We start from the raw sequence: 27200 nt of genomic DNA, 5'->3' as shown, positions 1-27200 counted from the left end.
TTTGAAAGTTCACAACTTGAAGGTTCGTATGTAGGGGAATTACTGTAGTAAAGCTGAAGAACTATTCCCCAGGTAGAGAACATGGGTCTTGTGTTTCAGAGAACAAGCAACAACGTACAAGGATCCATGAGGGTGTCTTGGAGAAATGTGATCTAAATAGTCAGCAATAGCTAACGTAGAGGAAGAAGGAGCCCTGGGGTGGGGGAGGGAGGGTCCTTATCTCCACAAATAATCAGGGAAATACAAAGTAAAGGCACTCTGAGACACTGTTTTGCCCAGAAAATTAGCAGATAAGAGAAATGACTTACAGCAGGCAGGGGAGCAGCAGCGATCAGTCACTCTGTTGGAGTGGGCAGGACTGGAGTTCTAGAAGGCAATGCGGGAGTAGGTGTTTATAGTCTTAAGGTTTCTTCCCACCGCCCAGTAACCCTTCATCCTATACAACTGAATTCTACAGCAGAGTCGGATTTGAGGTGTGGACAGAGACCTGTGCACTCAGAGGGTTATGATTTTCCTCATTTCTTCATTCATTTCTTTAGCTGGGGGAGAGGTTCCCAGGTGTTCACTGAGTGACTTTGTTACATCACTGACATTTCTGAATATGTATTCTTCTATATGCATCAAATATTATACAATCAATGACTTCAAAAGATCAGTTAAACATACATGTTACGTTTCCCCAGCATCTGGCGTTTCCAGAGCATTCTCATCCTCAACATCTTATTTGACCCTTATGACCTCCGGCAGGTTGGGCAGCCTGATTCTGGGAAGTGTGGACATGTCACTCAGCTTGCACCCTCCTCCTCTGCTCCTTACTCAGACTCGTCTGGCCCTGAAAGGTGCAGCCCCTTGTCCCATAGGATCTCCTACCACCATCACTGCGGGTCATAGCAAGGTCACAGGTAATATCAGACGCAGAACCAAGCTTCTTATCTGCAAGTCGGGAAAGTGAAAGTTAAGTCGCTCAGTCATGTCTGACTCTATGCGACCTCATGGACTGTAGCCCACCAGGCTCCTCTGTTCATGGGATTTTCCAGGCAAGAGTACTGGAATGGGCTGCCATTTCCTTCTCCAGGGGATCTTCCCGACCCAGGGATTGAACCCAGGTCTCCTGCATTGCGGACAGATGCTTTACCATCTGAGCCACCAGGGAAGGACATTCATTTTAGAATAAGGCATTAATACGTTAGTCAGTCAGTCAGTTCAGTCGCTCAGTCGTGTCCGACTCTTTTCGACCCCATAAATCGCAGCACGCCGGGCCTCCCTGTCCATCACCAACTCCTGGAGTTCACTCAGACTCACGTCCATCGAGTCAGTGATGCCATCCAGCCATCTCATCCTCTGTCGTCCCCTTCTCCTCCTGCCCCCAATCCCTCCCAGCATCAGAGTCTTTTCCAGTGAGTCAACTCTTCACATGAGGTGGCCAAAGTACTGGAGTTTCAGCTTTAGCATCATTCCTTCCAAAGAAATCCCAGGGCTGATCTCCTTCACAATGGACTGGTTGGATCTCCTTGCAGTCCAAGGGACTCTCAAGAGTCTTCTCCAACACCACTGTTCAAAAGCATCAATTCTTCAGCGCTCAGCCTTCTTCACAGTCCAACTCTCACATCCATACATGACATCCATACAGGAAAAACCATAGCCTTGACTAGACGGACCTTTGTTGGCAAAGTAATGTCTCTAGGGATGTGTATTTCCTTCTTGTCAACTGCCACGCTTATAAGAGTGATAATCATAGATTATAGCCCGCCAGGCTCCTCTGTCCATGGGATTCTCCAGGCAAGAATCCTGTAGTGGGTAGCCATTCCCTTCTCCAGGGGATCTTCCCAAGCCATGGCTTGAACCCAGGTTTCCAGTATGACAGTCAGATTCTCTACCATCTGAGCCACCAGGAAGCTGTACTCGTATAAGAGACATAACCTCAAACAGTTAAGAGCTCCTTACACATAGAAACCTACTTATCTGTATATTTCCAGAAACTTCTGTCTCTTTCCACCCTTATGGGTATTAGTGGTATTAAATATAAGCATTAGACATCATCTGTTGTTCACAGAGTAACTTCTGACTGTCACAATTACCTGGCTGAACCATCTTTGGCAGTTTGGTCTTCTCCAGGAAGACACAATTGAAAATGACCAAGATAATCTGGAGTCAAAACCTCCCCAAAGACCTGTTGATGAACAGAATGTGTTTGTTTCTATATGAGTAACCAAAGTGCAGTTATTAACAATAATAGTGAACATTTACTATTATTGTTGAGCAACAGCAATGTAATTATTAATAATAATAGCTAGTATTTACCAGGTGTTTTACTGTGTGCTGGGCACACACTAAGCTCATTATAAACATCTTATTTAGACCTTACAACAACCCTAAAAGGACAGTGAACTATTACCACCATTTTATTCAGAAAGAAGCAAACAAAGCTAAGATTTCAAATTTGGGTCTGACTCCTACCCACTAAATGCCATAGAAACTCTATTTTTTTTTTTTTAAAGCAATTGCAGTGCCTGTGTTTTTATATCTATCTGTAGGTACACCTCTAAGTGTGTGTTTGTGCATATATAGGAGTTCAATTTTCTTGGGTTCCAAAATCACAGCAGATGGTGACTGCAGCCATGAAATTAAAAGATGCTTGCTCCTTGGAAGAAAAACTATGACCAACCTAGAGAGCATATTAAAAAGCAGAGACATTATTTTGCCAACAAAGGTCCATCTAGTCAAAGCTATGGTTTTTCCAGTAGTCACGTATGGATGTAAGGTATGGATGTGAGACCATAAAGAAAGCTTAGCGCTGACGAGTTGATGCTTTTGAACTGTGGTGTTGGAGAAGACTATTGAGAGTCCCTTGGACTGCAAGGAGATCAAACCAGTCAATCCTAAAAGAAATCCATCCTGAATGGTCATTGGAAGGACTGATGCTGAAGCTGAAACTCCAATACTGTGGCTACCTGATGGGAAGAACTGACTCATTGGAAAAGACTCTGATCCTGGGAAAGATTGAAGGTAGGAGGAGAAAGGGACCACAGAGGATGAGAGTGCCATCACTGACTGGATGGACATGAGTTTGAGCATGCTCTGGGAGTTGGTGATGGACAGGAAAGCCTGGCCTGCTGCAGTCCATGGGGCTGCAGAGTCAGACAAGACTGAGCGGCTGAACTGAACTGAGGAGTTCAATACTCAAGAATACAAGTATTTTAATAAACAACCTTCCATTTCCACAGTGAAGATGGGCCTGAATTCATCATGGTGAAAAGTCTGTGGTTTTTATCTGAGCAGTTTGTAAACAAACAGGGAACCAACCCTATTTGCATCAGTCCTCAGGGACTTGACTTTTCTCAGTCGGTAAGGAATCCGCCCACAGAGTGAGAGACTTGGATTTGATCCCTGGGTTGGGAAGATCCCCTGGAGAAGGAAATAGCAACCCAGTGCAGTATTCTTGCCAGGAGAATCCCTTGAACAGAGGAGCCTGGCGGACTGCAGTCCATGGGGTCGCAAAGTCTGACACTACTGAGCGACTTAGCAGAGCACAGCATTCTCAAGTAGGGAAGGGCCTCGACTCAGCCAGTCGCCATGGCAACTGCCTGGCAGCCCGACCCGGCTAGGAGGCGAGTCAGAAAGGTGTGGAAGCTCGGAAGCGGACCCCCAGGAGGCCTCCAGGACACTTTCCTCCCCCGGGGCAGTCCCACCCTATAAGCACAAGGCACCCTCCTCAGCTCCTCAGCGCTGAACCTTCGACGGGTTTCCTTCACTCCTTTTCGCTGGGTGTGGGGGAGGTAGAGAGAGGAGGGTCTCTCATTTATATTTAAGAAAAGCAAAAAGTTAACTTCTGCCTGGGGGAAGGAGCTCGGAGAAACCGTGGTCCCGGCCTTCTCCACTCACCCAAGGGCCGCCGCCGCCGCGCCCCTCCCTTCTCCCGCGGAGGCCTTATCTGCGCAAGGGTGGGGGAAGGGGAGAGGACGGGAACCCCTTCCCGGGGGGTGATGGGAGGGGCCGGCTGGCTGGGGGATAATGGAAGTGCCTTCAGGGCCAGGGGAGGAAGTAGAAGAGAACTTCCTCCTTTTTCCTGGGAAGAAACTCCTAGTGATGGCCTCGCTGTGTGAGCGCTCTGCAGGCCTCCAGAGTTGGAAAGCTCTGCAGGCCTCCGGAGTTGGAAAACTCGGCTTCTGTGATCACCAAATGATTGCTTATCACCTGGGGGTTAAGGGTCACAGAGGCTGAGGCTGCCTGAGGTCCCATTGACCTAATGATGCCTTTTCTGGTCTCCCTAGGGAGAGGGTGGGTGGGGCTCTCAGCCTGACCTGAGAGACAGCATCCTCTTTCTGGAAGCAATCTCTGGGCTAGTTGCTGCTGCAGGAGGCTGGGGGTCCAGTCCTGAAGTTTACCTTACTTTGCCTTATTTGGACAACTGCTAAACCTGCAGGGTAGTGAAATTACTATAGATTGACTAAAAGATATTTTTGAGGGATGTTGGTGATTTAGTCAGTAAGTCATGTCTGACTCTTATTAACCCATGGACTGTAGCCCCGCAAGCTCCTCTGTCCATGGGATTCTCCAAACAATATTGGAGTGAGTTGCCTTTTCCTTCTCCAGGGGGTCTACCCAACCCAGGGATCAAACCTGGGTCTCCTGCATTGCAGGAGAATTCTTTACCAACAGAGCCACAAGGGACTTTGAGGGGCAGGGGGACTCTGACTTATTTGCTTAAGACATAAATCAAATTGTAAGTTTTAGGATCTAATAATTCAATGGCTAGACATCCAGCTGCTTATGGTGTGATCCAGAGCAGGGTATGTTTAAACCACTTTCTGGTTTTTTTAATCAAAGGATCTTTGAGCCAGTGGTTCTCCACTTGGTAGATGGTTAAGGTCACTTCCTCTCTCTTAAGAGCTTCCCTGGTGGCTCAGAGGTTAAAGTGTCTGCCTCCAATTCGGGAGACCTGGGTTCAATCCCTGGGTTGGGAAGATCCCCTGGAGAAGGGAATGGCAACCCACTCCAGTATTCTCACCTGGAGAATCCCATGGACGGAGGAGCCTGGTGGGCTACAGTCCATGGGGTTGCAAAGAGTTGGACATGACTGAGCAACTTCACTTTCTTTAACTTAAGGTCACTTCCAGAAAACCATAGTTATTCCTTTAAATCAGAGATCTGGGGGGAGGGCAGTAGAGTATAGTGATTAACAGTAATAGCTTGAGTCAGATGGCATGGTTTGAATCCCATTGGCTGTGTGATTTTGAGCAATGTCTTTTACCTCTCTGTGGCTTCTTTTCCTTAGCTGTACAATGGGGAAATGACAGTGATTATTTAATAAGACAATTCCTATAAAATTCCTCAAACACTGCCAGCACAGTCAGAACATTATTACTTCCTGGCATTGTGAGAGAAAATTTGAATTTCTGACATTTTTTTTTATGTGCAGAAAAGTTAACATCTAGTTGCATATTCTTGATTGTATTTCCATTTCATTCCAGATTTCTAATATTGAAAATGTTTTGAGTTTTATTAAAAAAGACATGGTCTACTGAATTAAATGTGGCATCTGTCAAATATAAAGAAGAAAATCACAATCAGTCCTTCTGAAGTCCCCACTTTTTCCCACAAGAAATACTGTTCATTTGGGTGTTTACAGTGTTTTTAACTTTGCAGGTAACAAACAATATAATTGTAGGGTCTTGTGCATTAATTTGCCTGTACATTGTTTTGTTTTTTGAAGAGTGATGGATTTGGGTCTGGGATGTGGTTAAGACTGCAACCTTCCATTATGCAGCTGTTTCAGAGGGAAAGGTTTGTGTGTTCTGGAAGACCTGGGGATTATTTGGATATCTGCATCATGGGTTTGGGCTCTGTAATGCTGCCAGTAAGATCAAACTCTGTGTTTCCTCAGTCACTGCTTCCCTCTCCAGCAACATCCCACAACATACCTTTAAGGGGAGGTGGGTATGAGAATTTTCTGTTAATGATGTGTGATTCTTTTGTAATATCTTTGTTGATAGCATTATATAGCTAGCATAATAAATAATGTACTAATAAAGTGTCATCTTTGATCCCCAGGGCAACTGTTTGAGTTGGGAAGGGTTTATTCCCTTCAGTTAACAGGATAGGGATGTGAGAGTTGGACCATTAAGAAGGCTTTATGACCCATAAAGAAGGGTCAAAGAATTGATACTTTTGAACTGTGGTGCTGGAGAAGACTCTTGAGAGTCCCTTGGACAGCAATGAGATCAAATCAGTCAATCCTAAAGGAAATCAACCCTGAATGTTCACTGGAAGGACTGATGCTGAAGCTGACACTCCAACACTTTGGCCACCTGATGGGAAGAGCCAACTCATTGGAAAAGACCCTGATGCTGGGAAAGGTTGGGGGCAAGAGGAAAAGGGGGCAACAGAAGATGAGCTGGTTGGATGGCATCAATGACTCAGTGGACATGAGTTTGAGCAAATTCTGGGAGATAGTGAAGGACAGGGAATCCTGGTATGCTGCAGTTCATGGGGTCACAAAGAGTCGGACACGACTTAGCAGCTGAACAACAACAGCAGGATAGGAAACTGAGGCTCAGAGGACCGGGGAGTTCCCTGAGGTCACCAAAGCTAATAGGCTGTGCAATCCCAGACTTTAAAGTTGGGCATTTTGGCTCTAGGTGAGTAATGTTTCCACTAAATGAAGATGACTTTAAGACTTGTTTTCCCTCCATTGGAGAGGGCACTAGCAACCCACTCCAGTACTCGTGCCTGGAAAATGCCATGGACGGAGGACCCTGGTGGGCTGCAGTCCCTGGGATCACTGGGAGTCAGACACAACTGAGCAACTTCACTTTCACTTTTCACTTTCATGCATTGGAGAAGGAAATGGCAACCCACTCCAGTGTTCTTGCCTGGAGAATCCCAGGGACGGGGAGCCTGGTGGGCTGCCGTCTATGGGGTCGCACAGAGTCGGACACGACTGAAGTGACTTAGCAGCAGCAGCAGCAGATCAATTTTTTAAAGTATTAGATTTAAATAATTAAAAATTGGGAATATTATTATTATAAAAGTTATTAAACCTTAAAAGCCACTAAGAATACCATGCAATATTTAGATTTAAGATAAAACACATTATTTGTATAATTTGCAAAAACACATTAAGAATTAGATATACAAATGTACAGTGGCCAAACCATAATTAAAAACTGAATTTTGATCCACAACTTGCAGCAGCAAGCCCAGGAAACCAACCCACTATCTACAGTAACCCTCCCAGGAAACCACCCTACTGTAGGCCAGACTCCCAGGAAGTCAGTCCTTTTCTAACTGATCCAGGAGCAAATAAGAACCCCTTTAACAATAGGCTCCAAATGCGGCTTCCCAGGTGACTCAGTGGTAGAGAATATGCCTGCCAATGCAGGAGACACAGAAGACGATCTCTGGGTAGAGAAGATCCCCTGGAGGAAGAAATGGAAAACCACTCCAGTATTCTTGCCTGGAGAATCCCACAGACAGAGGATCCTGGCGGGCTACAGTCCATGGTGTCACAAAGAGTCAGACACGACTGAGCACACATGCACCACCAAATGGCCAAGACTTGATTAATAGCTGAGAGTTTACCTAATTTTTGCCCCCATTTCCACCTTAGGGCCAATCAGAGAAAGCTGAATTTCTACCCTCACCGATCACATAGGATGCCTGGGTTCTCCTGAGCCCTCCAGCAGCTTCCCCCATACTCTCGGCCTCCGATCAGGATACTAAATTCTTACGTTTTTTCCTCTATAAAGTTTCCCCACTCCTCTGCCTGCTTTTTAGTCTCTTTCAAAATATAAGTGATCATGACTGACCCTCTTGCTAGAACAAGCCCCGAATAAAAGTCTTTGCTTGCTCTCATTGGGTGGTCTTTATTTCCACATGCAAAATAGAGATGCTTTCAAGTATATGTGATAAAGGAAGAACATATTTGCGTCTCACTCGGGGATCTAAAGGCTCACGTGGACTGGATTTCCCTGGCTTGGTTGATCATCCACTGTGTGCAAAACACTTTTCTAGGTGCTGTGGGGAGGCAGAGATGAGGGCAATGTGGCTCCTGAGTGTCCAATAATCAGACAACCACCTGGATAACTGTGACGTGAGACAGAGCTTGTCCTGTGTGTATGATAAAGATGGCTCAAGGTACAATGGGAATTAAGAGAAAGACAGCGAGAACAACTCACTTGAAGGATCAGAAGAAGCTGCAGGTGGAAGGTGTCCAATATTTATTTATTTATTTATTTATTTTTAAAAGCTTCCAGAGAAAGAAGCCAACACAGAGAAAAACAGATGCTGAAAAGGCAGAGGCAGCTTTCTATAACACGGCTCCACAGACTGCAACTCCATGCGTTGCTATCTAACCATCCCACACTCTGCTGCCCTCTTTTCCTTTTTCGGAAGGTGTCCAATATTTAGAGTAAAAAATTAAAAATACAGAGAAATATGGTTAATATATACTAACAAAAACTCACTACTTTAAATTTTGCATATTGTCATGCTCAGACCTTTAAACTAGATAGACAGATGGATAGATAGATAATAGATGATACAGAGAGGTGAAGTCCTTTCCTCTTTCTCCAACCCTGTCCCTCTCTTCCTCCCTGGGGGCATCCTTATCATGAATTTGGAGCTTTTTCTGGAAGTGGTTCCTTAGCCAGTCTTTGAAGAATGGCTCTGACTATAGGCAAGGCCATCAGAAGGAAGACTTCCAGGGGAAGCATTTGGCATAGGCCAAGACACAGACGTGGGGAAGTGAAGGATGTACTGGGGACTGTGCTCATGGTTTGCTTTTATCTGAATCATGTAACAAGTATAGGAAGGTGTTGATGGACCAGGAGGCTGAGAGGATGACTTGGGGTTTGAATATGGAGACAGTGAATACAGTGGTCTGCATGCAGTCTGGTCTGCACGTGGGTTTCCAAATAGAGGAGGAGGGTGAAGTGGTTAAGAGTGCCTAAGTCTGGAGACAAAAAGGCTGAATCAGAGCCTATTGCCAGAGTTAACAAGGGGAGACGGCCTGGATCAGGGTGGTGACAAGAGGAACTGGGAAGGAGATCATGAGGGGTCCTTGGCAGACCGAGTGTCAGATAACTGGAGGGAAGCTAGGAAGAGAGGCCCATTTAAGAGTGGGAATGAGTGTGAATGTGTGTGTGTGTGTGTGTGTGTGAGGGAGTGAGCTCCACTGGGAATTCCCAGGAGACTGGTCTCACATCTGGGATGGAGGAGGGGTGTCAAACCCTGACGGGCATCAGGGTAGCCTTGCATCTGCTAATGAGTCGGAGCTGACTCCTTGAGTCAGGAGAAGATGCTTACAAACACAAGAAAAGATATCGAAGAACGCATCTCTGTGGACTACCAACATGGAAGGGTCAGAAGAGTCCAGAAAGGTGATGTGGGGCAGGCAGGGCCTATGGAGAGACCCAAGGAACCAAGGGCCAGGGCTAAGAAAGGTCAGTGTCCACCTCTAGGGGGGGCGAGGCCTTTCCAGAGCTGGCCCTATGAGCTTCCTCCACCCCTTCTCGTTTCAGCATCACCCAGCCGCTGGTTAAAGGGGACAGCCATGTGGTGTCCAGGTAAGAGAGAAGGTGGGTACCCAATACGCCTCAGGCCCCGCCCCCTCCCTCCTCCGTGGGTGACGATTGGCCGAGGCTTTCCTTACGTTGTTATGACAGCACCTGAAGGCAGGCATTGGCTCCTTCCCAAGCCGTCCCGCCCCAGGCCCCGCCCCTCTCCCCAGAAGGCGACTGGCAGTTGCGACCCGTTGCTATGACAGCACCCGAAGGTTAACGGTTACCCTTCCGGTGCTTCCCAGCTTCTCCGCAAGGGCTGGGAGGGAGAGAGCCCGGTCGCGTCTCCATGGCGACGGCGGACGCGGTGGTGCAAGCAGCTGGTACCTACCGACTAGAAAGGCGCAGGCGGCAGCGGACATCCAGACTGGGGCGAAGCCATGTCGGACCTGGGCTCAGAGGAGTTGGAAGAGGAGGGAGAGAATGATCTTGGGGTGAGAGTTCCGGGCAAGGGAGGAGCTCCCAGGGTTGCGTGGACCCTTGGAAACCGGGTTCAGAGAGTGGGACGGCCTGGAGGCCCGCCAAAGTCCCTCCGGGAGGCCCAGCCAAGGACAAGGACCATGCTGGCCACAGCGGGCGCTGCGTCCTGCAAGTTGGCTCTGAAAGGTGAAACGTTATGACGTCCTCTTACCACATCCCTTCTCGCTCCCCCCTCCACCTTTCCTCCTCCCGTTAAAGGCAAAGATTTCCGAATAGAAGGCATTGGAAGCGTCCTGCTGTTACCCTCCACGGAGGCAGTTTCCTTGAATGGCTGGTCATCCCAAGCTGGGCTCTTCCGACCCTTCCATGATGCCCTCTTCTCCTTCTGCCCTCAGTCTTTCCCAGCATCAGGAACTTTTCCAATGCTGTTCACATCAGATGACCAAAATCCTGGAGTTTCAACTTCAGCATCAGTCCTTCCAATGAATATTCAGGATTGATTTCTCTTAAGATTGACTGGTTTGATCTCCTTGTTGTCCAAGGGACTGAGAAAGGTGCCAACCTTGTGGCTCGTTTTGGGTATATTTGGGAGTCTCTGGGTCAGGAAGAGGAGTCTTTTATACATTTTGATTTAGACTAACCCTGAAACAAATTTGTAAGGTTATAAAATTTGCCTTATATCTGAGCATGAATTTCTGAGCCAAACAGTGCTAGAAAAGCACAAAAAATGCAAAAATGTTTTTTTTCCCCAAAGCCCTTGATTTAATGTGTCTGAATTTGTGCTAATGTCTATCCAGATCCAATTCCAGGTCAGATCATTCTCTGTGCCCTTGCTATTTCATTGTTTATTATTTACATGCTACACCATGTAATTAGGTGCTTGAGAAACATGTCTTTTGTGAAGGATAGAGACAATAGGGAAATGAGAAGCTAGTATTGTTTTTTATTGATTTACTTTAAAGATGTGTGTATGTATGTGTGTGTTAGTCACTCAGTCGTGTCCAATTCTTTGCAACCCCGTGGACTATAGCTCTCCAGGTTCCTCTGTCCATGGAATTCTCCAGGCAAGAATACTGGAGTGGGTTGCCATTCTCTTCTCCAGAGCATCTTCCCAACCCAGGGATCGAACCCAGGCCTCCTGCATTGCAGGCAGATTCTTTACCATCTGAGTCACCAGGGAAGCCCACTATAAAGATAGATATGTAATTATTTCCCTATTGGGCTATGAGTGTTTGAACCTTAAGCCTCTTGAGTTTAAAAATCAGTTAAACTGAATTGAGTTTGGAAACTCAAGCTGACCGTTGAACCTGATTCATTCCTCAGCTCCCCCTGTTCCTCTCCTGACATCAGAGCTTTCCTCAAGGTCAAAGCTGTCTTCAGGCCACGGATACCCAGGGATGACTTGTATTTTAAATTATGGATTATTGGAAGAAGGTGGGTTCAGGACCTGCTCCACCTGCAAATGCTATTAATACTTCAAACATGTCCTTGTAAAGAACACAACTTGGACCATCTTGCATTTCCCCCCAAGTGGTTGGTTTTGTTTACAGTGTAAAGGATTGTCATAATAAAGTGGAGGGAGAGAGTGAATGTCCACCATGGACAGGGACCAGCTGTGTGGGCTTGGACTGATGCTCCGTGTCTCCCAGGCCTGGAGCCTGGGAGACAAGGTCAAGGGTTGGGAGAGTTCAGTGGAATACTATTGAATTCACGAAATGCTTAGCACATGGTTAGTGCTTAATAAAGAGTAGCTGTGATTATCTTCTGTCCAGGAGTATGAAGGGGAGCGGAATGAGGCAGGTGAACGGCACGGACATGGGAAAGCCAGACTGCCCAATGGGGACATCTATGAAGGGAACTATGAGCATGGTAAAAGACACGGCCAGGTCAGAATCGGTGACTTGAGTGGGTGGTTTTCCCAATTTAATGCTCTATTAGCAATCATTAAATCCAGGAGTGATATAAATTATATCATCACTGTGTTTCAGGGGATCTACAAATTTAAAAATGGTGCTCGGTACATCGGAGAATATGTTAGAAACCAAAAGCACGGCCAAGGCACGTTCATCTACCCAGATGGATCGAGATATGAAGGTGAAGTGTTACCACGAAGCAAACCTTCTTGCTGGGGGGGTAGGGTGTAGGGAAGCTGCGGGTGAGGGTAGACCCGGGGTAGTAGGGTGGACCGAGGCCGCTGGTGCTTGGTGGCATTCTTCTCCTTGGAGTCGTTTTTGCTGTTTTCCGTTTCTGACCAGCCCCTCTTCTGATGAACACAGTGTCGTTTATATGATGATTCTTTCACTGAGGGCTTCTGCTCTGGGAGGCATTCCTACCTCTGCCGTAGTTGTAACCTCTGTGTTACGTGGCAGAGTCATGTCTCAGGAAGATTCTTGCCCCCTAACATGAACCTCACTGTTGCTCCCCCGACCACTGTCACCTGTGTGATGACAAGTGAAAAGTGAAAGTGAAGTTGCTCAGTCGTGTCCAACTGCTTGCGACCCCATGGACTGTAACCTACCAGGCTCCTCCACCCATGGGATTTTCCAGGCAAGAATACTGGAGTGGGTTGCCATTTCCTTCTCCAGGGGATCTTCCCCACCCAGGGATTGAAACTGGGTCTCCCACATTGTAGGCAGACACTTTACTGTCTGAGCCACCAGGGAAGTCAATCCCAACAAGAGATGAAGGCAGTTCCGACAGGCAGGGGTGGGTGGTGAGCTTCTCAAACCACGTGCAAAGGTTAGGCTCTGGGCTGCTTTTCTGGGCAGAAATTGTCTAGTTTTCATCAGATTTCCAAAAAGGTCTGTGAGCCCAACCCTGGTGCTGGGGTGACAATAGCTGTGACCTTATTCAGGGACGTCATTCCGCCTCGTTTCTGCCTCCTCCTCTTCAGTGTGAGGACCAGATGGACTCACACAGGTGAGATGCTCAGAGCCAGGGCTAACCGATGGTGCTTGTTCAGTAAATGCAGGCGAGAGACAATGTCGCTTGTGTGACAGCGGCGTGTCTTAGCTCGGATGCCACCTTCTGAGGGGGCAGGCTGGAGCGGCCTGTCTGCTGGCCACGTGAAACCAGAGCCGAGGCCGCCTCGGGACTTCCACTGGAACCCGAGACCCAAGTGGAGAGTGTCGCTGCTCCTCCTTCTAGCAATGGGATTTCTCTTTTGTTTTGTTTCATGAATCTTAGAAAACTGGCTCCAGACATAGCTCCATCTGCTTTTTAAATCAGCTCAAAGCAATTTAATTTAGGATTTAATTGAATTCTTTTAAATCCTTATGAGCCTAATCTCATTGTGGTCATTTTGATTTCAGTGTAGATGTTAATCTAATTTGAACAACATTTCTATTTATATATGTTATTACGTATGACAAGATATATGTTATGTATGATAAAATATGTGCATATGTGGAGATACATATGTACATACACACACGTGTGTGCGGTCCCTCCAGGGGAGTGGGCAGACGACCTGCGGCACGGCCACGGCGTGTACTACTACATCAACAACGACACCTACACCGGAGAGTGGTTTGCCCACCAAAGGTTCGATTCCCCCTCGGACCCACAGCTCGGTTCACGTCGTGAGCGCACGACTGTGACTAAGCAACAGAATCATGACCGGAGCCCACGGGGCAGCGCGGCCTACGGTTCATAGCTTTAGGGCGAGCCTGTGGGCAATGCCCTGTTGGTCAGGTGCATTCCCCGGGAAACAGGCCCAAGGGCCCCAAGCCATGGAGGACACAGGACAACCTGCTGGGGCTGAGTCACAGCTCCCGGGAGCCCTGCCCCTTGCCTGAGCCAACCAGCTGACGGGCAGGAGGTTGCCGCTGCCCAGCAGGGGTGCCCAGCCATGCCTGGACTGTGAACAGGATGTGTTTTGAATGAGCCCAGATATAGAAGCCATTTCGTTTGTGAGCCACATCAGCCTAGGCCCCCTGGATTTAAATTTCTGTCTCATAAACCTGGAAGGGTTTTCACTGCAGCAGAACCAAGTGTGTTGTGCTCCTTGTCTTCACCAGGCATGGGCAGGGCACCTACTTCTATGCAGAGACGGGCAGCAAGTACGTGGGTACCTGGGTGAATGGCCAACAGGAGGGCGCAGCTGAGCTCATCCACCTGAACCACAGGTACCAGGGCAAGTTCTTGAACAAAAACGTAAGTCAATGGGCAGTGACATTTGCCAGTGAAATAAGCAGCACCCTCCGTGCCCCACCCCCTGCCCTGCTTGTGACTATGTGTGAGCAGGAAAGAGGACAAACCCAGGCAAACCGTCCACCCTCTCCAGACCGGGAGACAGAGCTGAGCCTCTCTGCTACCCACAAAGGACAGGGTGGGCGAGGGGGAGGCTTGGCGGGTCTCTGCATCCCTGTAACATTCACACAGCCTCCCAGCAATGGAAATCCTTATAGCATTGGGGCATCTTGACCTTGGTCTCATAAGTAAATTGGATATGAAATACTTACTTGTTTGAATGACTGAGCAGTTGGGCATGTAATGTTTTGACTTTCTTTCTCCTGAGAGGGCCACAGCCTGAGCCTGGGAAGGAAGACCCCATGAATTCCTCCTTGAGCTCTGTGCCAGCCCACCCACTTCAGGCTGCGGTGGGATTGGAGGGCTGCTCCTGGCCTTGGGCCTGGAGGTTTCCAGTTCACAGTACCCACGATTGATCATCTCTGTCTGGAGGATTCTGTGGCCTTGCTTGTCCTACTTCCCAAGCCCTGGTGGGATGCAGAGAAACCCTGAATCATTTGGAACCTACCTACCACCCTGCATTTGCTATAGCTTTGATCAGGTGTTGAACAGACACTTTCCACAAAAAGAAAGTTTTTGAAGCAAATGAAAGGTGTTAGATGTTGACATAGGGAACATCCAACTGATTTAATAAAGTTGCCCCAGATTCCAGTTTTCATTCCCGTATAATTCACGCCCTTATTACAGATTCTACTTGTAGTCTCTTTAGTGCAGGCAGCTTTTCCTCAAATCTATACATTAAACATGTTTGCTGTTTTAGTCGTTCAGTTGTGTCTGACTGTTTGTGATCCCATGGACTATAGCCTACCAGGCTCCTCTGTCCATGGGATTTCCCAGGCAGCAATACTAGAGTGGGTTGCCAGTTCCTTCTCCACTGAGTATGTCATTCTTGCAAAATTCTCCTTTGATATTTTTTTGGCACAGGGAGGTGGGTAGAGGAAAGAGAATTTAACACAAGTTGGTTGGGAGGAATCAATGAATATGGTGAACCTAAACCAGCCTGAGGAATGAGAATGAAAGTGAGACTTCATTCTGCCAGTTAGTAAAAGATTTAAAGTTGCACAGGTAACACACCAGGATGTTCCGCTTGTAAAACACTCCTCCTCTGGACTCCTCCCCACCCACCTCAAGCGGCCTGGAGGTACAGACTTATATAGACAGCTCATACAGAAGTGCAGTGTGGGGATTTTAACTATATAAATAGGACCACTCTGTTATCAGGACACAAAAATATGCCCAGAGAAACATCTTCTATCTGTGCACATTTGGAAGTTTTTATGTTGGTTAGCTAGTGGAATTGGAGAATGTACAAGTATTGATATTTTTTTTCTTACAGATGCTGGTGATTTATTGATGATTAGATGCAGTAAATGTTGTATATAACTTAGTTTCATTCTACCTTAATAATATTGCATCATTTTTTGACTAATTACTATGTGCCAGGCACTGTTCTAAGTATTTTACATGTATTAACTCATATAATTTAAAATAAAAGTGTCCCCATTGATGTATAAGTATACCAAAAACAAAGACAGGTTAAACTGAGGCTCCCAAAGTTGTTCTGTTAAGTGGTGGAGCTAGGATTCAAATGCCAGCAGCCTACTGCTGCAGCCTGTGTTCCTAGATTTGGTATTTTTTTCAAACTGTTGATGTTTTAAATGATGCCAGACACTGCCGATTGTCCTGAAAAGCTGAGCTAGTTTATACTCTGATCAACAGAATGTGGGCGTCTCTTCATCACATTTTCTCACCAACGTTGGATTTTATTAGTCTTTATTTTTTTTTTTCAAACCTAATTGGGTAAAAAATGTTATCTCATAGTTTTAACGTGCAGTTCACTGGTTACTGGTGAGGCCCAGCATCTTCAAACTCTTCTCCTGCTAGTTTGACTGTCTTCCTTCAGAGACTTACCTGTTCACATCCTTGCTGGAAAGTTGTGAAATATACTGTAAAGCTTCAATAACGAAAACAGTGTGCTGCTAGGTTAGAGATACACATAGTCAGGGACTTAGGTCAAAGAGTAGACAGATTCAAGCATATATAATAATTTAGCACTTGAAAGGATGTCATTTCCAGCTGAAAGAAATGGTGGGGAGAAATCAAGAAATGGTGCTGGGACAGCCTGATGACAACTTGGGAGAAAAAAAACCAGAGTTTGTCCTTCAGCATTTAGGTGAAGACACTGGGTTGGCCAAAAGTTCATTTGGGGTTTTCCATATGATGTCATGGAAAATCCAAGCACATGTTTTGGCCAACCATACTTGCTAGAAGAAATAAAGATTTAAATGTAAACAGAAAGCCACAGACAGAAAAATAGGCTTTTTTTTTTTTTTTTGAGAAATATGGACTTTCTAAACAGAAATATAAAGGAAAAACCAAGAGATCCCACTTGACAAACATAATCCCATATAGATTAGAAAACACAGTAAAGAAAATTTAAAACCTAAAGGACAAATGGGCTTGGGATATTTGTAACATGTAATATGTAAAGCACTTATGTCAATCAGCATGATTTAAATTTCAAAAATGTTGAAAAAAATTAAACCTTGCTAATAATGTAAAAGATGTGACTTAAAATTCTGAGGTTCTATTTTTTTACATATAAGAATGTAAAGAGAACAAATGTTAATGCCCAGAAAAAAATAAGGGTTTGAAGACAAAGGGATCTTAAGTGCTGTTGTGGGAGTGAAAGTTACTAGAGGCTCATTCTGATAAAATCTATCAGATTATCTATCTACCTATACATACTTTTCTCCAGAAATTCAATTTCTATAAACTTACTTTGAGGAAATTATCAAGACTGTACATAAAGATTTAGCTCAGAATATGTTTACACAGTGTTTTTTGTCAAAGTATCAGCATAACAAATATTAACAACAGGGAGTAAAATAGATGATGATTCCTTGATGAAATAGCATACCACGTTGACTACTGATGTTATGGAAGAGTATCTCTAAATATGTTCATACTCTCAGTTCAGTTTAGTCGCTCAGTCGTGTCTGACTCTGTGACGCCATAGACTGTAGGACACCAGGCTTCCCTGTCCATCACCAACTCCCAGAGCTTGCTCAAACTCTGGCCATTGAGTCGGTGATGCCATCCAACCATCTCATTCTCTGTTGTCCCCTCCTCCTCCTGCCTTCAACCTTTCCCAGCATCTGGGTCTTTTCCAGTGAGTCAGTTCTTCGCACCATGTAGCCAAAGTATTGGAGCTTCAGCTTCAGCATCAGTCCTTCCAATGAATATTCAGGATGGATTTCCTTTAGGATTAACTGGTCTAATCTCCTTGCAGTCCAAGGGACTCTCAAGAGTCTTCTCTAACACCACAGTTCAAAAGCATCAATTCTTCGGGGTTCAGCTTTCTTTATTGTCCAACTCTCACATCCATACATGACTACTGGGAAAACCGTAGTTTTGACTAGATGGACCTTTGTTGGCAAAGTAATGTCTTTGCTTTTTAAATCAACTATATTTCCATAAATATTTTAAAATTATTTATTAGTAGTCCTTTTCTAGCTAGTTTGACTGTGGGTGTTGACTAAGTAAAATTTCTGTCATAAATACTTTTGTAAAGAAATAAAATGTAGTTGTTTTTTTTTTTTTTAACAAAGGTAAGGGGACCTACACTTTGCATTCCATTAGCCATTAGTTTACAGAGCCATCTTTAATTTGTATTGGATTTCCCCCAGTTCCATGATTCTGGGTAGAGTTTATGCAGGTCACATTTATACTCTATGTACTTTGTATACACATTTACACATTTTGTACTTTCTACCGGGCGTTGACACTCGAGAATGAAGTTGGTTTCTCTTTGCTCATAGCCTGTTGGCCCTGGAAAGTACGTGTTTGATATTGGATGTGAACAGCACGGGGAGTATCGCTTGACTGACGTGGTAAGTTGCAGAGTCTGTATCTTTCTCTACATTCATAGGCAAATAAACTGTTCGATGATGCTCACCTTGTAGATCTGTGTTGGGATCAATTGCCCTGAGGCAGTATAGGAAACGGAGTCGGGCAGAAGGGAAAGTTGGGTTGTGATGGGACCCTGTGGGAGCTCTGAAATGGGATAACCCTTCAAAGTGTCCTCAACAGGGCTTCCCTGGTGGCCCAGTGGTAAAGAATCTTCCCGCCAGTACAGGAGACAAGGGTTCAATCCCTGAGATGGGAAGATTCCACAAGCCCCAGAGCAACTAAGCCCATGCGCCCCAACTATTGAGCCTTTGCTCTCAAGTCCAGGAGCCACAACCATGGAAACTTGCATGCCCTAGAGCTGGTGCTCTGCAGCAAGAGAAGTGTCCACAGTGAGAAGCCTGCGCACCCCAAGGAAGAGTAGCCCCTGCTCACTACAACTAGAGAAAGAGCAGCAAGGAAGACCCAGCACAGCCAAAAATAAATAAAATAATTTTAAAAAATGTTCTGAACAGAGGCCAGGTACCTTAGACTCCCATGTGGACTGGTTACTGGGTGTGGGCTGCCCGTGGACAGAGAGGGGCATGAAACCTAGGCTGTGCAGCTTGCTTTGGCCAAGGGCAGTTCACAGGAGGGACTTTGCTATGAGTGAGCGGCCACCCACCCTCCAGCAGCTGGAAGAAGGAGGGCCTGCATCTTGTGGGGAGAGCACATGAGCACCTACGAGTGACGAGACAGCAGGCACCCCCTAGACGGTAGTTCTGCAGTGCAGTCCCCGGGCCTGCAGCTTTGGCAACACCTGGCAGTCTGTTCCACATGCAGGTTACTGGACCTCACCCCAGACCTCCTGAATCAGAAACCCTGGGGCTGGGCCAGCGATCTGTACATGAACAACCTCTCCAGGGGATTGTGGCACAACTGAAGTCTGAGCTCCACTGTCCTGGGGTCCTGGCGTCACCCTTCCTGGGGTACACATTTTTAAACCAAGGAGTTCAGTTTATTTCTGAGTGACTCAGGGGAAGTATTAGGCAGGGATCTGTCACTCTGTGTGTTAGATATTATCATGTTTGTGGCAGTGAAGTTTTCCATATTTATAGGACTGATGTTCAAATCTTTGGAATTTTGTGATGAGTACAAATCTGAGAAAGAAAGTGAAAGTGAAGTCGCTCAGTCGCGTCCAACTCTTTGCGACCCCATGGACTGTAGCCTACCACACTCCTCCATCCATAGAATTTTCCAGGCAAGAGTACTGGAGTGGGTTGTCATTTCCTTCTCCAAGGGATCTTCCCGACCCAGGGATTGAACCCGGGTCTCCCACTTTGCAGGCAGACACTTTACCATCTGAGCCACCTGGTAAGCCCACAATTCCAACAGTGGTTAACAGCCGCATATGTCGATGTTGCCAAGCATATTGGTCTACTTGGTCTACAAATCTGAGAAGTAGACCAATATGCTTGGCAACATCAACATATGCGGCTGTTAACCACTGTTGGAATTATACATCATGGTGGTGAGGGACAGGGAGGCCTGGCTTGGTGCAGTCCATAGGATTGCGAAGAGTTGGACATGATTTGGCAACTGAATTACAACAAATAAACTATTCCACATTTAGAACTGATGGACTTTGTTTACTTTGACTGTGTTTTATTTATCTCTCCATAATCCTTGAGACTAGAACTTAGGAGTCCATGCCCTTGCACGTCCTTATGTGGATGTCTTTGGGTGTTTTTAGGTTTTTGCTTACAGTGATGATGCTGAATCTTGACCTCTGTCCACTCATGCAGAATTGAATCTCAGAGACAGAGTTTTGGTGAAAAGACTAGCTTTACTGGTTTGCCAGGCAAAGGCAGACATAGCAAGCTAATGCCTTCCATAGTGTGTCCCAAGGCGGGGGGTGGGGATTTGGCGAGGAGTTTCACAGCAGTGGTTCAAGGGCAGGGTTTTGACAAGGATGGGGTGTGTGCGGGTCCTGCGGTCCTTTAACCTGGCCTCAGGTGTTCCCCTGATGAGTTCTGTGGTTCTCCAGGTTATCCAACTATGACCTTCTCTCCAGAATGAAGAATGTTTCATCACGTAGTTAACATCTTCCACTTGTTAACATCTTCCACAGTTCTGCAGAAGAGCTCAAAGACACAGTTCTGTGTGTCTCTTGAAGCAGAATTGGGCCCCTTCCCCAAGGCTACTCTGTTGTTTCTCGGCTGCTCCTCCCTCGTCTCTGCATCCATTCGCTTCCCTGAACCTGCAAGTGCCTGAACCTGCCCTTGAGAACTCAGGGAAGGTCATAAAGGCTGGAGTCTGTTTCCTACAAACAAGAAATGGGGGACACAGAAAGACATCCATGTCCAGGAGCCCCACGGGGTCCTACTTGGTTTCAGTGTTTGTTTCATTATGTTTGAAGAATCTTAGAGCTGAAATGTAGCTGAATGGTTGCAAAGAGTCATTAGTTCTGGCCATTTCTTAACTGGAAACGTTAGTCTGAAAACCTCTTGCACTGTCACCGAGATGAGTGCGGGAGCTGTACTGATCCCACTTTGATTTCTCATCCTTGTTGTTTTAAGCTCCATTTTCAGCTCTTGAATTATACCATTGACACTGGCAATTACTCTGATCACTGAATCCTGTTATGGAAATGTTAAAGCACCTTTCAAAACCTGTCCCATCTACCCGTACTGTAAACATCCCATGCATGTTGGTCAATTTACATTGTTTTAACTTAGGAAAGAGGAGAAGAGGAGGAGGAGGAGGAGACACTGATAACTGTCATTCCAAAATGGAAAGCCACCAAAATCACAGAGCTGGCCTTGTGGACCCCGACCCTCCCCCAGGAGCAGCCCGCTGCAGACAGACCAGGCCAGGAGGAGGCCCCAGGAGCTGAGGGTATGGAGATCTAAGGGGGTGAGGGGAATGGGGCTCTCCGGGGAGCAGGCTCTGAGTCCTTCTCCTTGGCCTGTGACTGGCTGTGGGCATGACCTGGGCAAGGCTCTGACTGCAACTGGAGTGACAGGTCCTTCCTGAAGGACAGCACTTCTCTGTGACCATCACAGGGGACTTCCTGGCAAGTCCTCAGGGGGCTGTGGAGGATCAAAGGTTACACTGGGCAGGAGCCCTTCTGTTGCAAGTGATTGAAAGTCCTAGTTGCTCAGTTGTGTCCAACTCTTTGTGACCCCCATGGACTGTAGCCCACCAGGCTCCTCTGTCCATGGGATTCTGCAGGCAAGAACACTGAAGTGAATTGCCAGGCCCTTCTCCAGGAGATCTTCCTGATCCAGGGTCTCCTGCATTGCTGGCAGATTCTTTACCATCTGAGCCACCAAGGAAGCCCTAAGGGATTGAAGATCAACTCCAGTTGGCCTAAGTGGAATAATACTGACACTAATTCATTCGTTCATACCACTGGAGCAGTCGGGTAGGACGACCTCAGGTCTGGCTGGATCAGGCGTCTTCTCTCTGGTCTCCACTTTCCCGTGTACTGGCTCTACTTGGTGGTACCCCCTTCCCTTTGGAGATCAAAGCTCAGTGACTTTATCAGATTGTCACCCAATCTGCTCAAGAACCCTGGAAAACAGAGGGCTTCTTTCTCCATATGCTCATCAAAACCCCTGGGATATATACTGTACACTTAAAACAAAAAACCCTTGGGAATTAGATTATCAGACAAGGGATGCCCATCCCTAAACCTGTCACTGTGATGGGGACCGGGGACCAGGTGTCAGGCCTGGGTGGAGCTGAGACTCTGAGTTGGGGGTGGTCCCCTGATGGAGAGGTGGGCCCTGCTGTCAGCAGGAGGCAGGAGTGGGTGCTGAAAGGCGCCTGCTGATACCGTTTCCTTTTGTCCATCTCAGGTGGGGGCGAGATGGTGGAGGAGGTCCAGCCTCTGACCGATGTGTCAGAGGGGGAGTTAGAGTCGACGCGGCCTGGAGACGAGGAGGGAGACGCCAGTAGAGAGGACCGAGAGGAATTCCAATATGACAGCTTAGACCAGGGTGAGCCTGTGCTTCGGTGACCGAGGTGGGCAGAGGGGACGAGGCACTAGCACCCTGGAGCGGGCACAGCGTTTTCTCTGCCTTTGCTGGAGGCCGTCCTTGGGTCAGGCCTGGGGAACTGACCCTGGGATCCAGGGTCATTCAGGGGATCCACCCTGGGAATGTCACACCTTCTTAGCTGTCCTGCACAAGGACAGCTGTGTGACATGTGTTCTTTCTGACTCTGTCCTTGCTAGTCTTGGTTTCACCAAATACCGCATGACTTGGGTGTCCTGGTAGATATTGATGTGGCTTTATTTTATGACATGGTTTTCACCTTTATCACACTTTATAATAATGCTCTGTAAAGAAATATATAGCATGCACATTCAAAGTGTAAACCCTTTCAACATTTAATTTTTCATCATTAATTCACATAAACACTATTATGGGGGTGGGGAAGGAGGGTGGGAAGTGTGGATTACAGCCTTTATAGAGACCAGAGTTTCAACAGTGTTGTTTATAAATTATAGTCCATCAATTTCATTACTGATCAGTGCACATAGGCAAAAGACAATGATGAACCTTACTCTCACTGACATGCATATTCTTATCTTAGCATTTACTCTGAAAATATTTTTTGCCTACTTTATTACTGGTACCAAAACAAAAACTATATAAGTCTGTCTAAGATAAAAGTTAACATTCCATGAATTTGCCTGATAATGTGTTTAATATTTGTTACAAAAGATCTGCAAGCAAATCAATAGTTTTTAAATAGAAATAAAGTTAATATACTCACATTTCCTTTTTTCTTCTCAGGAAACATCAGTTTTGAAGAAGAGGAAGGCAGACAGTCAGAACTGCTAGAATAAGATGAAGCAAAGCCAGGATGGTAGGAGATGGATCAGAAAGATGCTCTGACACCAGCATAGTAATTACTGATGTATCACTAATTTTTCTTACTTAGTTGTTTGTTAAAATGTTTTATGATTGCAAATAAATTTCTTTATTTTCCTTTGTTTATGAAATAGCCTCTGCTTCAAGTTCTCAAGTTCTTTAAAGTTACCAAGTTATTTTGCCATGGTTTTTTAAAAGATTATTTTCTTTTAATGTGGACCATTTTTAAAGTTTTGATTGAATTTGTTACCGTAACCAGCTGGTTACTTGAATTGATGCTTTTGAACTGTGGTGTTGGAGAAGACTCTTGAGAGTCCCTAGGACTGCAAGGAGATCCAACCAGTCCATTCTAAAAGAGATCAGTCCTGGGTGTTCATTGGAAGGACTGATGCTAAAGCTGAAACTCCAATACTTTGGTCACCTCATGCGAAGAGTTGACTCATTGGAAAAGACTCTGATACTGGGAGAGATTGGGGGCAGGAGGAAAAGGGGACGACAGAAGATGAGATGGCTGGATGGCATCACCGACTCGATGGACATAGTTTGAGTGAACTCTGGGAGTTGGTGACGGACAGGGAAGCCTGGCGTGCTTCGATTCATGGGGTCGCAAAGAGTCGGATACAACTGAGCGACTGAACTGAACTGAACTGACTTAAAGTTGAGGCCCTTGCTCATTTACCATTCTGAAAATCCTAGGACCCTTAAGAATTATGCTGTACAAATTACACAAACTGGGTGGCTTTAAACAACTAAAAGGGCTTCCTGGGTTGCGCAGTGGTGAAGAATCCACCTGCCAATGCAGGAAATGCAAGAGACTCGGGTTCAATCCCTGGCTCAGGAAGATCCATCCCCTGGAGGAGGAAATGGCAACCCACTCCAGTGTCCTTGCCTGGAGAATCCCATAGACAGAGGCACCTGGAGGGTTATGAGAGAGCTAATTCTCAGGTAGGTTGAATAGACAGAGGCACCTGGAGGGTTATGAGAGAGCTAATTCTCAGGTAGGTTGATAAGGAGTCTGGGGCCCTCAAGGAGGAAGGGGTCCAGGGCCCTTGAGAGGAAAAAGGGGTCTGGGGCTCTCGAGGAGGAGATAGGGGTCTGGAGTTTTCAAGGAGGAGAAAAGGACAAAGGTTTTTTTCTTTATTGCTTTGTTTTAGTCAATATAGTATCTTCCTTCAGAGAAGGCAATGGCACCCCACTCCAGTACTTTTGCCTGGAAAATCCCATGGATGGAGGAGCCTGGTAGGCTGCAATCCATGGGGTCGCTAAGAGTCAGACACGACTGAGCGACTTCGCTTTCACTTTTCACTTTCATGCATTGGAGAAGGAAATGGCAACCCACTCCAATGTTCTTGCCTGGAGAATCCCAGGGACAGGGGAGGCTGGTGGCTGCCGTCTATGGGGTCACACAGAGTCAGACACGACTGAAGTGACTTAGCATAGCAGAGTATCTTCCTTGAGGACATGTTTTTCCTTCTTAAGACCCTTCTGAATAATCCTGTCATCTTAAAATGTATATTGTGGGAGTGGGTCTGGTAAGATCTTTCTATTGTAAGTTCTAATTCTGTTATCTTAAAATGTAAATTGTGGGAGTAGGTCTGTTAAGATCTTTACAACCTTGAGACATTCTTTTGACTTATTGTTAATAACCAATTGAAAAATATATAGCTCACTTGCTAAGACTAGCAGCAAGGGAGGCACTCTCCGTTCCCCTTCTGATGTCTATGTCAGAAGCTTTCTCACTTTAATAAAACTCTGCTACACAAAAGCTCTTGGGTGATCAAGCCTGGTCCCTGATCCCGAAGCCAGATCTTCGGAGATCATGAATCCGACATCGTTCACCATAAGCTATCAGCTACAGTCCATGAGGTCCCTAAAAATCAGACATGACTGAGCACATCCTCACTCATAAACGACTAAAATGTATTCTCCCACAGCCCTGGAGGCCAGACATCCCAAACTGAGGTCTCAGCAGGGCTGTGCTCCCTTAGAGGCTCTGGGAGGTGGTGGTAGTGGTGGGGCGCATCTTTCCTGCTGCTTCAGCTCCTGGTGGCTCCCATGTCCTTTGATTCGTGGCCACATCACCATGTTGATGCTGCATCAAACCTTCCTTTGTCTGTCTTACAAGGACACATGTGATTAGATTTGGGGCTCTCAAATTAGATCTGGGATCAGGATCCAGGATCATCTCCCCAGCTCAAAATCTTTAATGACATCTGCAAAGATCCTTGTTCCGAATGAGATACCATTCACAGATTCCAGGGATTGTGTTGTTGTTGTTCAGTTGTGTCTGACTCTTTGTGACCCCATGGACTGCAGCATGCCAGGCTCCCCTGTCCTTCATTATCTCCTGGAGCTTGCTCAAATTCATGTCCATTGTGTCTGTGATACTATCTAACCATCTCATTCTCTGTTGGCCCCTTCTGCTCCTGCCCTCAGTCTTTTCCAGCACCAAGGTCTTTTTCAGTGAATTGGCTCTTCATATCAGGTGGCCAAAGTACTGGAGCTTCAGCTTCAGCATCAGTCCTTCCAATAAACAGTCCTTCCAGGGATTAGGACCTGCTATCTTTGGGGCCACCATTCAGGCCACTCCAGTTAGTTTTAAAAATGGTTTTTCTAACTCAACTGATCCTTCTGCATTTATCAGGCTGTAAAATATGCATTTATTTGGTTTCCAATACAGTCACCCTGGGAAGACAGGGTAAATACTCAATTGTTTCCTTTGAATTACCAATTAAAATAAAAAGACATTAGTTTAATAGACATTAGTTTAATAAGTGCTTTAAATGGTAACAGACTGGTTTGTTCTGGACCTCTCTTTTTGAGCAGTCATCAAGGACTCATGGATTTTCATGGATATGATATATTTATCTGCCACAATTCTTATTCTTTATCATGATGAAACCGATGCATCTTTGGCCAGGGGTAGTTCTGCATGCTAACTTCTGGTCCTGTGGACACAACTCCATTAGTCCTTGAAAATTTCAGTACACTTTCCTCCATGTTTTCATAATTTATTTTGGTGTAACTTTAAATTTGCAAAAACACTGCAAGAATAGTAAAAGGAACTCCTGTATACTCCTTACCCAAGATCAGCAATTACTTACACCTTGCTCTATTTGTTTTAGAGATAAAAAAAGAGAGAGAATAGTATGTATATAAATGTATATACACATGTGTGAATATATGCATACAGTGTTTATGTTTTCAGAACCATTTGAATGTAAGATATGCCTAAGTATTTCAGTGTATTCTGTAAAAGCAAGGACATTCTCTTACATAACCACAGTATAAAGATCATAATCAGGAAATTTCACCTGTATATAATTTGATATGATCCTCTCAATCCACACACTGTATGTAAATTTCATCAATTTTTCCCCTTTTAGCTAATATTAACAATGTCTGTGTGTGTTAGTCGCTCATTTGTGTCTGACTCTTTGTGATCCCATGAACCGTGGCCTGCCAGGCTTTTCTGTCCATGGAATTCTCCGGGCAAGAATACTGGAGTGGATAGCCATTCCCTTCTCCAAGGGAATCTTCCTGACCCAGGGATTGAACCCAGGTCTCCCACATTGTAGGCAGATTCTTTACCATCTGAGATACTGAGCATTTATTCATGGGTTTACTGGATATTTACATATCACTCTTTGTTCAATGTTGTTCAATATTTTCCCAGTTTTTTAAATTGGCTTGTCTCATTTTTTTTATTTTTAAAAGTTCTTATCTCTTTGGATTTAACCCTCCATCAGACATGTTTTCTTTCAGTCTGTGGCTTGCTTCTTTATTTTCCTGACCATCCTTGATGAGAAGAACTTCAAAATTCTGATGGATCTAATTTGGGCAGATGTATCTACAGAATTTGAGGCTCCTCCTTTCTGGCTTTTTCTGCTCCTGGAGTCTCTGCTCACCTTCCAGCAGTTGTGGTGGCCCAGAACTTGGTCCTCTGGCTCTTGAGATCAGAGGAGTGCTGTTTGGCATCCAGTTGCTCTATGTGGCTACCACTGCCCTGGGTCAAAGTCATCATCTGCCACCAGAGACAGCATCCGACCCCACAGGATAAGGACTCAGTCCCATGAGACTGCCTGGCCCTCCAGCAGATGCTGAAGGCCAGGAGTGGGTCCCCAGCTGACCCACAACTTCTGTCTGACGTTGCTGCAAATCAGAGGCATCCATGACCCACCTCCCTTCTGGATGCAAT

At 45.9% G+C, this 27200-nt stretch overlaps 2 protein-coding genes across 4 annotated transcripts in view; one reads left to right on the top strand and one right to left on the bottom strand.

The window, feature by feature from the left end:
- SLC37A1 (solute carrier family 37 member 1) overlaps positions 1-9982 on the bottom strand; it is a 102615-nt gene extending 92633 nt beyond the window's left edge. The window contains exons 1-2 of one of the 2 annotated variants that reach the window (XM_061422394.1): positions 9892-9982; positions 309-366 (exon numbers count right to left, since the gene is read on the bottom strand). The gene's annotated coding sequence lies outside the window, so the exon portion shown is untranslated. The remainder of the gene's footprint in view (positions 1-308; positions 367-9891) is intronic. The other variant, XM_061422419.1, reaches the window with a different exon arrangement.
- Positions 9911-23135, top strand: RSPH1 (radial spoke head component 1). Of its 2 annotated transcripts, XM_061422446.1 has the most exons (9): positions 9912-9994; positions 11753-11866; positions 11969-12074; positions 13433-13523; positions 14000-14135; positions 18053-18124; positions 20858-21017; positions 21983-22123; positions 22925-23135. In XM_061422446.1, exons 1-9 carry the CDS (start codon positions 9941-9943, stop codon positions 22975-22977), a joined length of 927 nt encoding a protein of 308 aa, XP_061278430.1. In that variant the 5' UTR covers positions 9912-9940; the 3' UTR covers positions 22978-23135. The 2 variants fall into 2 exon arrangements, with proteins under 2 accessions (XP_061278439.1, XP_061278430.1); XM_061422455.1 differs by lacking the exon at positions 11753-11866 and having other exon boundaries at positions 9911-9994.
- The last annotated feature ends 4065 nt before the right edge of the window (positions 23136-27200 follow it).

This window comes from Bos javanicus, chromosome 1 (genome assembly GCF_032452875.1).
Source record: "Bos javanicus breed banteng chromosome 1, ARS-OSU_banteng_1.0, whole genome shotgun sequence".
NCBI lineage: Eukaryota > Metazoa > Chordata > Mammalia > Artiodactyla > Bovidae > Bos > Bos javanicus.
This window is presented reverse-complemented; position numbering and strand designations above follow the sequence as displayed.